The sequence below is a fragment of the Sturnira hondurensis genome, unplaced genomic scaffold (genome assembly GCF_014824575.4).
Source record: "Sturnira hondurensis isolate 20B ecotype Veracruz unplaced genomic scaffold, ASM1482457v3 Scaffold0016462, whole genome shotgun sequence".
Lineage (NCBI taxonomy): Eukaryota > Metazoa > Chordata > Mammalia > Chiroptera > Phyllostomidae > Sturnira > Sturnira hondurensis.
In genome coordinates, this window is record NW_028089093.1 from 4272389 (window position 1) to 4287423 (window position 15035).

The 15035-nt window shown below is 39.3% G+C and overlaps 1 protein-coding gene across 7 annotated transcripts in view; it reads right to left on the minus strand.

Moving 5' to 3' along the window:
* Positions 1-15035, minus strand: part of ADAM22 (ADAM metallopeptidase domain 22) — a 231285-nt gene that overhangs the window by 60890 nt on the left and 155360 nt on the right. For all 7 annotated transcript variants that reach the window (XM_037066113.1, XM_037066112.1, XM_037066110.1 and 4 more), the window contains exons 6-10: positions 12500-12563; positions 10723-10792; positions 5229-5299; positions 2027-2101; positions 267-338 (exon numbers count right to left, since the gene is read on the minus strand). In XM_037066113.1, coding sequence (XP_036922008.1) covers positions 267-338; positions 2027-2101; positions 5229-5299; positions 10723-10792; positions 12500-12563 — 352 coding nt within the window. The remainder of the gene's footprint in view (positions 1-266; positions 339-2026; positions 2102-5228; positions 5300-10722; positions 10793-12499; positions 12564-15035) is intronic.

Here is a 15035-nt window from a genome sequence, read left to right on the forward strand (position 1 = left end):
GCCTAGGACCTTTCCAATGTGAAAAAATACAGGAAGGAACATGAGGCATCAATCTGTGGCTAATTTTGGCCACTTCCTTTTACCATCTTTCCAGCCAAATATCAGCGTCAGTAAAGTCAACTGCAAGGTGACCAGGGATTTACGGGACACCTTGGCTGAAGCGTTAACTTAAGAGTAGTGAAGCTATAAGAGCCATATTATGTATCCTAGTAATAATCAAGAAATAAAATTCCTCTACGGCAACACTGAATTGGGTTGATACTTACTAAATCCGCCATGTTCACCACAGATTTCGCATATGTGTTGGTATGTACAACTGAAAGCCGATGTTTTTTAAACTGAAAGCAAAAAAAAAAAAGTGAAGGGCTTTCAAAGTTGTCAGCAAATAATCACCTCAGCAGAGAAAACACGGTGTAACTGAAACATCTCTAAAGTTTTCTGTAAAAAAAAAATGTAAGAATTGAAATCCAGCCCTCTACATGCTGTGTAGTCTGAGAAAATGCTCTTAATAATTGGAAGCCTCCATTTACTCATCTGTGAAATGAAGGAAAAAAATACCCATTCCATCCATTTCACAAGTTTATTTCTATCACAAGATTGTTCTTCAAAATGATTAAAACATATGAAAGTTATCTATGAATTACAAGACATAAACATATAAGTACTGTCAAAGCCACAGAAGTGAATGTGAATATTGCTAAAAGTAAAACAGTGTGTAAGTCCTGTGGGACTCAGTCATACAGAGAAGAAAGCCACGAGGGTAACAAAGAGGTAGCTAATAGGCTAGATGTGGATCACATAAATTTGTTGTTTGGCCTTAATGCTGTTTTAAAAGTCAGGTAACACCATCTAAAACCTGATTTTTGGCTTCATTTGAAATTAGCATCCTCATACGGTAATAACTGGTAACTGCTGAGAAGCAGCTGTTCCCATTAGACAGGCCAAGTGACTTCCCTCTTGCCACAGGCCACACACCTCCCTATTGTTCAATACCTGACTCACTTGATTTGTGTTAACTGCATAAAGATGTCTACAGACATATGAATTTGTGATATCCCAAAATGTCCAAACTTAAGTTTTTGAAACTTATTCTTGCTTTGTAAAAATCTCAAGGAACAGTAACATTCACTGAATTCAAAAAGGGAGAAAGATAAAACTTAGTCTTAGCCTGAACAAGAAAGAAGCACTCAATCTTGATTGCTTTATCATTACAAATAATTAAAATTGATATTATTTGTTTAATCATGTGTAAATAAAGGACATTTTCCCCCAGATAAATCACTCAAAGTAAATCTAAATATAATTTTACCTGAAATTCAGTAAAATCGAGTAGCGTCTATCACTGAACACTTGGTTCACTAGTCTGGTTACACGGAACAACTAGCCTTATAAATCACTGCTGTGCTGTGACTATGACCATAGGACTACAATGTGCCCATGAAATGAATATGCGACATGCTCATGAAATTAATATACACAGTTGAAATTAATATATCAATAAAGAACAAAATAACTGACTCATCAAAACTGGAAGTTTTGCTCAGTTCTTATCCTAATCTTTACTACTTGACCACATAAGCTTTTCTACAGGGTTTACTGCACAGCAAGACAGAAATAGAACAGTTGCTTTTATTTCATTAGGATAACGTTGAACACTGCAAACTAAAGTGTGACATTATTGCTGTCTCACTTACTTTTTCAATATAAAGTGGAAGTTTTCATTTATTTTAAACCTTGCCATTTTAGTAAGAGGAGATATGAGGCCCTGCATTAGTCAAGTAAGAGTTGACATCACGAGTCCCAGAAATATTTTTGGAACCTCACCAAATACTGTTAGTTACTGTCACCTAAAGGAATTTCCTACTTGTAGGTTCTTGGTTATATTTGTTAAATATATTTGGTGACACAAATACCTTGTCCAGGTGACAGGTTTGTGGGCCTCTTTCTTCTAAACATTTGGCTGCACTGATCAGTTTAATTCAAGGTACAAGCAAGTTCAAACAACAAAAAATTCAGCAAATCCTACCATGAGATGATCGTTCACAATCATCAGTTCAATGTATTTGGTTTCCTCCTCCACATTCCGAGGCCGTCGCCGGAGCTGCAATATAGTAAAGGAAACGGCACCTGAATAGGCCCTCTGAACTGGGCTGTGAAAAACTAAACAATACGTTATACGTCAGATTCTCAGACTCTGTTCATCTTACAGCGGAAAGTTTGTACCCTTTCACAAACCTTGCCCTACGTCCCCCACCTCCTAGACCCTGGCGACTACTTTTCTAGTTCGTTTTTACAAGTTCGACATTTTTTGTTGTTTTTTAGATTCTATTTATAAATACCACCATGCATTTTTATATTTTGGACCTAAGGCTAAGTAATATTCTGTTGTACATTCGCTACATTTTCTTGACCCATTTATTCATTGATGGACACATTGATGATACTGTATTGTATAAATGAAATTTGCTAAGAAAGTAGAACTTCAATGCTCTCACCCAGAAGAAAGGTAAGTATGTGAGTGACAGATGTGTTAATCGACTCCATGGGGGAAGTGTTTTCCAGTGTATACTTAAATATCGTACAGTTTTATTTTCAATATTACCTCAATAAAGCTGAAAACTTTTACATAAGAACAACTAAAAAATACAGGAAAAATAAACAAAACCATGTCTCTGCTTATTCATTTAGTATTTATTTTTTCATTTTCATTAATTTACTTAGGTTTGGAGTAAGCAAAAAATGTAGATGGTTCAGAAATTAAAGAACTATAAAAAAAGTAGAGAAGAAAGGTCTTCCTCTCACCCCTGTCCCCTGCCTTCCTACTTTTTATCCTCCCCCAACAGTGGGTATAGCACCGTCACTGGGTCCTTGTAGACATATATATATGCATATAAAATCAAAGAATATATATTTCATTTTGTACTTCTGCTTATTTCACTCAGGCTATTTTAACAGCAGATCTCAGAGATTATAATAAAATGGTTTAATTTAAGCTCCTAAAACCCTCTGAGAGGTCTACAGGGAGTGGGATGATTGGCACTTTTATTCTTTAATCTCCAAATGTGGGATTGAGATGTGCCCCTTCCTCTGGTAGGGGCCAGGGGATCCCCAAATCATACAGGAGCTTTGGTAGGACAGTTTTGAGAGTTCCCAGGCAGTTTTGGGTCATCTAGCGTAGCTCTGTCTGTCTGTTCAACAACAAATTTTCTCCACCTTCAAAATCATGACCAATGAATGCTACTCACAAGAGTCACTAAGGCAGCCATAGCCCTTTGTTCTCTGCAGTTAGTTCTCTGCAGTTAGTTGTCTATAACACAGTCTTAATGAGATCTGCAAAATTAACTTTTTCCTTATGTCATGCTTCAAAATACAGTTTTTCAATAAATCTTTTTGCTCACTTGCCCAAGGGCCATTCTTGTGATGAGGGTATACAATCAACCTAAATCAATAACGAATGTATATTTTGAGCATTGCATTTAAGGCAAACTAAAAATTTTCTGCTGTGTGGATTTTGTTCATTGCTTACACATTCTAAAACTTTAAAACCCTTTTTCCCCCCAAATCCCTTACAAGTTGATAGAGAATAACAGACCATAATTTGGGGTTTAGGATTCAAAAAAGTAACATATGCTGCATCAAATGACAGGAGTCTCTTCAAAACTGGATATTTTATGATGCTATCCCCTGCTTTTTAATATGGAAAAAACCAAAGATTATACTTTCAGAGATCATTTCTGTAGTTTGTTAACATGGAAGAGATCCGAGATCATACAGTAGACTCTCTCACTACTTTCAACATTTTCTGAAGGTCAGAGAATTGCCGATATTGGTCACATAGTTCTATAACACTTCCTCTCCCTGGGTCCACTGACTTGACTTCTCAGAAAGGGAAATATCAAGAATTTGTCTGCTTAGCATATGACTGGATGTTGCCAATGTGTATGGAAACCATCAGAAACTAGGTCAGCCGAAAATTATCCTATTGTCTCAGTTATTAACTCACGAAAACAATTTCTGTTTCAAATTAAATCCTGATGGTAATTATTTTTACCTATTCAACCGGGCTTCAGTATATATGTATATTCACAATATATAAAGTTCATGGCAGTTATTGACCGAATGTGAGAGCTTCTGAGGGGCAGCGTGTTAAGCATATGTTGTTCTAAGAACTTCTCTGAGACCAGACCTGCTACGTCAGAATCCCAGATCCACCCACTGGGTAACCCAATGCAATCGTGGGCAAGTTACTTAAACCTCTTACACTTCAATGTCCTTATCAGTAAAATGGGGATGATAATAATACCTTCTTCACAATCTCATGAGAATTAAATATGTATATACAATTAAAATTCTTAGAACAGGGCCAGGTACATGGTAAGTACTCCATAAAATTTAGCAATTATTTTTCACAGATTAGAAATCTGTCTGTAAACATACTTTATTTCATACTTATTAAACATACATTTTTAAAAAATACCCATTTCCTTCAACTGCTTGATCTTACTGGAGAGCTATTTCCCTCATCCTGTGTTTCTTACGACACACACACACCCACCACCACTGCCATGGGGAAGACAGCTTCATTCTGACGGCCAGAGTTCATGTGTTGTCTGAACCATTTACCCGCTCTGTAATTCTACACAAGTAGTTTTTCACATTTTAGAGCCATCATTTTTTTCTGGGTAAGAAGAATAATAGCTAGCATAGTGCTTCATGTGGTATTAGCACTCTACAGAGAGTTAATGTTATTGCTCTCAAGATCCACTGAACATTCGTAAAGTTGGCATCCTAATTTTACCTTACAGACTCCAAAGTAGCCCAGTGTGACGGTAGCATGTGTGGCTTCACCTGACGGATTCACTGTGAAGAGGGTAGTTTAAAAGGATAAACCCAAGGTTATGCACCGTATAAGTACATCCCATGATGTGGTGCTCACCAGGCCAGGAAAGGGGCCTATGTCACAGAGAATCTGAGAAGCCACAGCAGAAGCCCCATCACCCATGATGGGTAACCACATTATCACCACTATCTTGACTCCTTAGTGAGCCTATGAAATAATACAGCCCCATCTTCACTGCTAATGACAGATCCATCATGCTTACTGTTTACCACCCCCTGACAAATGTCTCACCTAATACCCTCTCACAGAGACTTAATGTGGATTCCATTGACTGGGAGTTGCCAAGTGTTTTTAAAGCACCATGATATATATACCTGTGAATACACACCTGCCGTTTAGTCCTTTTTGGTCTTGGCTTCAAAATAAATTTTGGTGAAGTGATGCTTACTTGTTGGAATTCTAAAAGAAAATAAAAGTAAACTGAACTCAGTGAAATTTCTAGGTTTCTTTGATACAAGGCAAAGTTTTATTAACCCTTCCTAGTATATATTCTATAATTATACTTTAATTATTAATTAATAGTTATAATTATTAGTAAGTAATTATAAATTATAACCACATAACTATATGGTTATTATTAATTTTATAATATATAATGATTCACTTAATGGTAATACAGAATATTAAAGCAATTGTGTTCATATTAATACTGAATAAATGTTATTAATTTACATTAAAAAAATTAACATTGAGACTAAAAAAATCTCACACATTACTTCTAAGTTATCTCAAAAGTTTTTCTCATATTTCTCCTATAAAACCATCATATTCTTCATTGGAATCTTTTAAATAGCCAACTTGACCTTCACATTAACTATTGACCTTCATTAAAAAATGACACACCAAGTGTTGGTGAAGATGTGGAGTAATTAACTCTCATACAGCGCTCATGAGAGTATAAAACAGTATTACCACTTTGGAAAAGGGCTCAGCAATTTCTTATAAAACAGTAGTTCTCCAAGTGTGACCCCTGGACTCATGGCATCGGCATTACCTGGGAACTTGTTGGAAATGCAAATTCTCCTAACCCCTCTGAGAGGTACTATATCAATAACTCCAGAAATTGGTGCAGCCACAATGAAAAACACTGTGGAGGTTCCTCAAAAAATTAGGAGGAGAATTACTACAGGTTCCAGCAATCCCATTACTGGGTCTATAGCCACAGAAATTCAAATCAGGATCTGGAAGAGATGCCCGCACACCCATGTTCACTGCAGCACTATTCACAACAGATACAACCTAACTGTCCACTGATGGATGAAGGGACAAAGAAAAGGTGGTGTGTATCTAAATGGGATATTAGAAAACCCTGCTGTTTGTGACATCATGGATGAACCCGGAGGACATAATTTTAAGTGAAACAAGCCAGACACAGAAGGACAAATACTCCAAGATACCATTTATCTGAAGAATCTAAAACAGGCCACCTCACAGAAGCATAAAGTGGATTGATGGGTGCCAGGGGAGGGGACAGAGGGAAACAGGGAGGTGTTAGTAAGAAGATGCCAAGTTTCATTTTACGAGATGAATAAGTCCTACAGGCATAGTGTCCTGTACAGCAGTATAGTTAATGCCTGTAGTTAATAATGCTATACTATACACCTGAAATTTTCCTAAGAATGTAGATCTTATGTTCAGTGTTCCAATCACTAATAATAACAATAATAAAGAGAGAACAGGAGGAAACTTGTGGAGTTGATGGATATATTTATGGCATAGATTATGGCAATAACTTCATGAATGTATATGTATCTCCAAACTCATCAAGTTGAATATGTTCATTAGACACAATTTTTGTATGTCAACCAAACCTCAATAAAGTGTTTTAAAGAAACCAAAGAAACGTCCAGCGATGGGGACAGCAGTCTGTGCTTAGCCAGCCTTCCAGGTGACTGGAATGTGTGCTCGAGTTTGAAAACACTCTTACACAGGTAAGCATAATTCTACAGCTACCCGTGAGCCGGTAATTTCACTCCTGGGTATCTGACAAAAATGTAAACAGGTGCCCACAAAAAGATTTTTACAAGAATTTTCATAGTTATTTTATTAAATGTTATCCAAAAACTGGAAACAACCCAACTGTCCATTAGCAAGATGAGTAAAAAATTGTGGCATATTCATATAGTAGAACATACTTAATAATTTAAAAGAATAAACTACTGCTCCCCCTGACAACACAAATCTCAAAGGCATATGGTAAGCAAAAGAAACAGGGCATAATTCATGATTCCATTTGTATGAGGATCTATAACAGGCTAAAGTAATCCATGGCAAAAAAAAATCAGAAAAGAGACTGCAGAACCGGGGTGAGGGGCAATGACGAGGAACGGGCACAGCGGAAGCCCCCCGATCCCAGTGGGGCTCCACGGCTCCCGAAGGGAACACGCGTGCGTCAAGAGTCACTGAACAGACAGAAAACTGTACTTGAACAATTACATAAATTTTTTTAAAAAAGAGTCACTGAACTGCACACAAAGTTTGTATATTTCATCGTAGGAATTTTTTAAAAACTGAGTGCTACGGGATCCATAGAAAATAAGCTTTTTTAAAGGTGTGTTCCTAAGACAATAATCTTAAGATTCCACATACAGGTCGGAGAAAAAGTAGGTTTACAGTTTTTCATATGGAAATAATACAATTAATAAATAATAATACAGTAATAAACTCTGTTTACACTCACAACTGTAAACCTACTTTTAACCCACCCCATATGAGTGAAATTGTGTGGTACTTGTCTTTCTCGGTCTGACTTATCTCATTCAGCACAATATCCTCTAGGACCAACCGCGTTGTCACAAATGGTAAAATTTCATTCATTTTTTATGATCAAGTAATATTCCACTATACATATATACCATATCTTCTTTATCCAATCATCTATTGATGAGCATTTAAGTTGCTTCCCTATCTTGGCTATTGTAAGTAATACTGCAGTGAGCACAGGGATGCACATATCTTTTCAAATTGGTGTTTTGGATTTCTTGGTATAAGTGCCCAGAAGTGGAATTGTTAGGTCATATGGTCGTTCGATTTTTAATTTTTTGAGGAGCCTCCATACAGTTTCCCATAGTCAGGCGTACCAATCTGCAATCCTGTCTACAGGGCACAAGGATTCCCTTTTCTCCACATCCTGGCCAGCACTAGCTGCTTGTTGATTCGTTGACAGTGGCCACTCTCACAGGTGTGAGGTGATATCTCATTGTAGCTTTAATTTTCATTTCTCTGGGGACTAGTGACATCAAGCATCTTTTCATATGACTACCGGCCACCTGTGCATTCTCTTTGGAGAACTGTCTATTCAGGTCCTCTGCCCATTTTTTAATTGGGTTGTTTGGTGGGGTTTTTTGATGTTAAGTTGTATGAGTTCTTTATAAACTTTGGATAATTAATCTCTCATCAGATGTACAGTGAATTGTATAGTACACCTCATCAGATGTATTGGTGCATATCTTCTCCTAATAGATAAGTTTTCTTTGCATTTCAGAGAACAAACTGGTGGTTGCCAGATGGGAAGGGGGCTGAGGGACTGGGTGAAAATGGTGAAGTATTAAGGAGTACAGATGAGCAGCTACAAGACAGTTATGGAGATACGAAGTATAGCATAGGGTATACAGTCAACAATACTGTAATAATTGTGTACGGTGCCAGGTGGGTGCTGGACTTATTGGTGGAGCACTTCATAAATGATATTAATGTCTAACTACTTGGCTGTACAACTGAAATTAATATAACATTGATGCCAACTGTAATTTACCAATTAAAAAAAAGACACTAGTCCTAAGGGATGTGTTAAGTAAAATAAAAGGTTCTAGTATCAGAAAAGTGCAGAGAACACTCGATCATATTGTATCTTTGGGAAATACTTAATGCATAGAAAGACAAAGGTACTAATCTGTGATCCACTGAAACTGTATGAAATTAAGAATAAATAAGCTTCTGAGCTTATTTCACAAAAATTGCTGTCTATTTATTTCTAACTTATCACGGTAAATCTAAGCATTCTTCAAGACAAATAACACTTAAAATTGACAGTGCCAACTTTTTTTAAAGGAACCTCAGCATATGGGATTTAACAAACTGAGCTACCTGACCAGGCAACAGTGCCAACTTCTGATGAGAAAACAAAACCAGAAACTAATTGAGACAGATGTAAATTTTCAAAGAACACGTTCAAAACTCATTTTAATAACCACAGAACTGCCAAGTCACTTCCAAAATTTCTGTTGAAAGGAAGCCCTAAAAAAAGATTTTTTCAAATTATAAGATGGTATCATGGCAAGCCTGCAATAAAGTCCTTAGAGGGAACTGTAGTTACTACTTTAAATGTTAATTCATGTTGATTACTTCCAATAGTATGTATTAGATTAAGACTTTACTTTCTGTCAGCTAGTCATGAATTTCTTCCTTTCCATAACAGGGATTGTAAAAGTTACATGATACACTAAAGGAACAGTTTAAGGTATCTGCATGAAGAAAGAGCTTTAAATGCTCATTTGCAGACTTTTTAAAATACTGAATTCTATAAAATAGGACCTTCTATCCCCCTGGCAGCAGGAGGGCAGGGGAGGGTTTTATTTCTCTACAGGGAAACTACAGAAGACCAAGGAATTACAAATTTACTTCAGAGTGGAAAGGACATCGGAAAACACACTTCATTTTCTGATGAGAAGACAATGTAAACTTCTAGGTCATCTTCCTAGGCAGTCATTTAGGATTTGCTTTCAGTCTAGTAATTTTTCCATTTCTTCTGTGCCTCTCTCCCAGAGAACACTCTCCCTGTGCCTTCTTCCAGACCTCCCATCTCTTCCTAGCTGTGGGACCATGGAGGAGACCAGGCAGCTGAGCTTCATCTATAAAATGGAAACGACAACTCTATCTCACGGAGCTGGTGCAAAAACTAAAGTGAGTTTAAAATTTAGAACATGCTGTGGCCATGATCAGGGCTCGCTAAGCAGGGGAGGAAGCAGCTTCACGCCTGGTACTGGGCGTGGGCCTGTCGTCAGCAGAGAATGCACGTGAGCCCAGCTGAGCTAGCATTCTGCAACATCACTGCTCCTCTGCGTGAGATGAAGTATAAGGACCCTGCCCTGTTGTCCTGTGAAGATTTGGGTGCAACTCTCAAATCGGCACATATAAATACATGGACCTATAAACTTACCTGAGAAGGAAAGACTGATTTCACAAATAACACATAAAATAAAAATACTAATCTGTTAATAGTTCTTCCTTAAAATGCTGGGGCATAAGGAGCTGAGGATAATGACAAATGGGAAAATGATTAATTAAGAGTTCTGCCCTCGCGGGCCTGTGAATCAGAGGATCGCAGTTTGATTCCCAGTCAGGGCACATGCCTGGGTTGCAGGCCAGTTCCCAGCAGGGGACACAGGAGAGGCAACCATACATTTATACTTCTCTCCTTCTCTCCTTCCCTTCTCCTCTAAAGATAAATAAAATATTTTTTTAAAAAAAGAGTTCTGCCCTATGTTTACAACTCAGTAGGTCACCAAGAGTGAATATTTACATATGTTATCTGTACAGACCAATTTTTGCCCTAATGCTGTTTCTCCTATGGAAACTTACTTGAATCCATGATTTTAAAAAGCTTTTCTTCAATGCACTCAAGTTCTATCTTTCCAAACTCATCCACTGTAAGCATGTGGTTAGTCTGAATTTTATTCTCCCTCTTCATGACACTTGACTTTCTCCCTGAAATTGTTACGAGCAGTTGTGTGCTAATGACATTCCACCTATAGATCAGCTCTGAAGCATCAAAATGAATTATTTAAGTTGTCTTTGTTTAAGTCAATACAAGAATATCATACCAGCTGGAAGATCATCCAAAGGAAATTCAAAGAGTCTGGATTTGTAAACTGAATGAAAATGGAAATCCGCCTGAAACAGCACAAACAACAGAGATTAAGCGTGTCCTTCCAGCTACCTCCAGGCTCAGGCACTCATAGCTGGTGAAGCTGGAACTCTTAAAAGAACCATGCATAACTTGGCTACACATCCTCCTGGGTTTAAAGGGGCAATGAGCCATTGCACAAAAGCTCCCACTCATGCCTGTATTCTCCCAGGACCAGAGCAGCATCCTATTAGAAGCAAATGCCTTCGCAGAGAAGCCAGAGCCCACGGTAATGGAAAACAAATGAATGGGCCTGCTCCCCCAAGGAGCAGTAAGACATCTGGGAAAATGGGTTAATGTTTTTATGACTGGTTCCCTTCCACAGATTCCCTGCCCTGCTTTCCGAGTCAGAGAGCTCTGCCAGGTGCCGCCTGCGGAGCAAACATTTTTCCTCCCATACCAGGGAGCATGCTGGCTGGTACGGCAGAGGCCCACATGAACCTTACTGCAAAATTCAAGTGTTACACAAAGTTCTGTAAAAAGCCAATGGCTAAAAAGGCATGTTTTGTCTAAGAAAAAAACTGGTGAACATTCAAATAACTTCATCAGGCTTCATTTAGCTACCAAAATTGTAAGAGTATGTGAAAGTCGAGGCCATGTGGAAAATGTTAAGACAGGAATGAAAGAATTTGGGTAGAGGCAGAGGCCATTGTGGCTATAGCTCAGGGACACCAACCCATCTCGCTAAGCCATCAATGACATGGTCAAGCAAAGTGACAGGAGAGCAGGCAGTGGGGACCCAGGAAATAATATTCAATTCCGATAGTTTTCTGAACAATATTATGGGCAGGAAATGTTTCTTAAAATTATTTGTCTCTCCAAGCACTTGACCACCGTTCATGATATAAGGAAGAATGTTTGTATACACAGGGCTGGAATAGAACTGGACTGACTTTCTAATTTGTGGGAAATAAGAAAACCTAAATGTCTCCAAACTTCATAAGCACAGGGCTTTAAACACAAAGGGCAGTAGACAAAAATCTCAAATCTAGAAAGAGGGAAGGTGGAAAATCACAAATCTGTGGTTTTGATCTGTGGCAGAATATATGTTTGCACCACTCCCCTCTAAATTCATATGCTGAAGCCCTAACTCCCAATGCAGTTTTATCCGGAGTTAGGGCCCGTGAAGAAATGACAGGGGCTGAAAGAGGTTATAAGGGTGGGGCCCTAATCCAACAGGGCCCGTGCTGCTTCAAGAAGAGGAAGCAACACCCGAACCCTCACCACCCCCTCACCCCCCCACCCCCACCCCAGCCCCGCCCACTGGAGGGCAGGGCGAGGAGGCAGCTGCTGTCTGCAACCTAAGGAGAGAGCCCTCAACCAAGACACTGCTGACACCTTATTCGTGGACTTCCAGTCTCCAGAACTGTGAGAAAATAAACTTCTGTTATCTAAGACACCCAGAATTCTGTAATGAAATCCTGAGCAGACTAAGGCAGATTCATAGTCCATGATGGTGGAGATAGAAATGGAAGCTTCAGAACACCTCTGAAGGAAAGTATTTTCAACTTAAAGGAGGAATAAGAGATAGATTTAAAAAGGAAAAAAAAAGAAATGTGTAATGTTGATTTATTCAGTATTTAATTTAAATAACAAATATATTTAAATAAAATAAAGCAGAGAGGAAAAAAAGGAGGGAATAAAGCTCCCAGCATCGTGTTCGCATTGGCACAGTGAACAGAAGGAGCACTTACATGGGACGTGTCGTTTTCTTCTGGCTCAATGAGATAGGTGTGGTTCCCATCATAGAACATCCCACTGCCGAGAACAAGAAAATAATTAGGCATGGCTATCAACTCCTGCACATATTACACACCACATACACTGACCACACCACGCATCACTCACATATACAGGGAGCCCCCTCAGATACCATACATGACACCAACACCACACACTACACACACACACACTGCTGAGCAGGAAAGGCCCCGCCCTCTGATTCCGCACCGGCAGGAGGGTCTTCTCACACAGGCTGTTCCCCAGGCTCAGAATTACCGTTCTCTAATTGTGGGCCATTATTCCTCCCTTCAACATATGATTCTACAAACTCTAATATGCAAATAGTCAACTAGAGAGCTAGTAAAAATGCAAAACTTTCAGGGCCTTCCTCAGATTTCTGGCCTGGTGCCTAGGAAGCTGCATTTTAAACAAACCCCAAGCGATTCTGATGCCCTATGTCAGGGACTATCCTGAGAACCACACACACAGATGTCATAGTAACAAGGGCCGACACATTTCAACAACTTACCATGAACTAAACACACTCATTTAATCTTACCCATGAATTTATAAGGAAGGAAGGACTATCCTCATTTTACAAGTAAGGAAACCAAAGCCCAAAGAGACAAAGAGACTTGCTGAAATTATAATATCAGTGAGAGCAGAGGCAGGAACAGAGCAGGCAGATTGGTTCCTGAACTGCTGGTCTCCAATCGGCTACCCACCTTCATTACCATTCACCGAACAGACATTCAGAAAGCACACAGTGTGCACTGCTCCAGTGCTGGGGACACAGCCCTGAACAAAACAGCCTGCTGCCCTGCTCTCTGCGCTGATGCGCATTCTAGGGAGGATGGAGAATATATGTAACCCACAACTAAATATATATGACATGGCGATAAATTCTAGGGGAGAAAATAAAGCAGGTAAAAGGTCAATAACTGGTGCCAGAGGACTGAACGTAGGGACCAGAGACAGAAGACTGTCAATTTACACAGAGGGTCAGAGCACAGCTCCACAAAGAAGACAGCATTTAAGCGAAGACTGAAAGAAGTGATTTGGTGAGCTATAAGGATGTCTGTGCAGAAGCATTTCACAGTCAAGCCCTAAGGTAAGAGAACCCTGGCGTGTTCCAGGAACACCAAGGACGCCGTGGGCTGGAGCAGAGTGGGTGAGGGAGGAGTGCTGTAACATGAGATCTGAGTGACAAGTCAGCTCTAGGGCCTTTGCTTCTACTGAGAGAGATGAGGAGCCTCAGCAAGGTTCCCAGCAGAGGGGAAACACAACCTCCCTTAAATTCTAGAAGAACTGCCCCAACGGTAATGGTATTCCCACTGTTACCATCTAAGTGACCATCTTCATTCACCATCTAATCCAGGTACAAGAAAATGGTTGCTTAGGTGATAAAAATGAAAATAGTAAGAACTGGTCAAATTCTGGCTATTTTTCCAAAGTAGAGCCAATGGGATTTGTTCGTGATTTGAAATGATGTACAGAAGAAAGAGTCGCATCCGTGAGGACTCCAGGTTTTGACCTGAGCCACTGGAAAAACGGAGTTGCCATTTAAAAAGGTGAAAACAGCTGCAGGAAGGACAGAATGGGGTTGGCACAAAGAAGCCAAGTGCAGGGGGCAGGGTGCAAATCTGGAGTTCGGTGTTGGACTTCCTGGCCTGGAGATGACTACCAGCCAACGGAGAAATCCTCTGGGGAGCATTTTGAGCTGCAGAGGGCCTCAATTCTCCCTGAGAGAGATCCTGATAGTCACTCCTTTCAGTGGAACAAGGCCCTTCTACTGAGATCAAGCCCCTTATGATCCTGAAGGAATGCGTCACATCACTCAGGACGGGGGGAAGCTGTAATCTTCTGCTGTCATTTTTCAGTGTTAGGTGGAAATGACTGCAAGACACCCAAGCTGTTAAACTAGGAACAGTATGTGTCTTTCACTGATGGCTTAGTGAAATCAGTTGGTTTCCCTGAGCTCTCATCATAATGGCCTCCAACTCTGCCTCTGTCCAAATTCTTTCATTCATGCCTTAACATCTTCCACATGTTCTCAGTGTTCATAGAGCCAGCCTTAGAAGTGCTGTTCTCACATCTGTAAGGTTTTCAAACAAAAGTGCACTTTCTGCATTTGGATGACATAGCATTTGAAATTTAAAGCTAAACAGATGCAGTTTGTAATCTACAGGACAAATAATACCCCCTCTTTATTACAAAATATTTTATTACAAAACCATAAGCATATAATTCTGTAACACAACAATATCACACCCAAGCACACCATTTGACATTTTAGGTATAATGTTCAAATAAAAATTATAAATTATTACACCCATATTATTACCCTACCAACCACACTTCAAGCAGCTGTTCCTTCTGCCGGACCCTGTATTAATGGCAATACATGCCTAAGAAATCAGTGGGGAAAGCCTTTTCAAAACAGTAGACCAAATATGGCAGTAACATTCTTTTTGCTCCTGGTAAGACCTGGCCAGACCCATCGAGTAA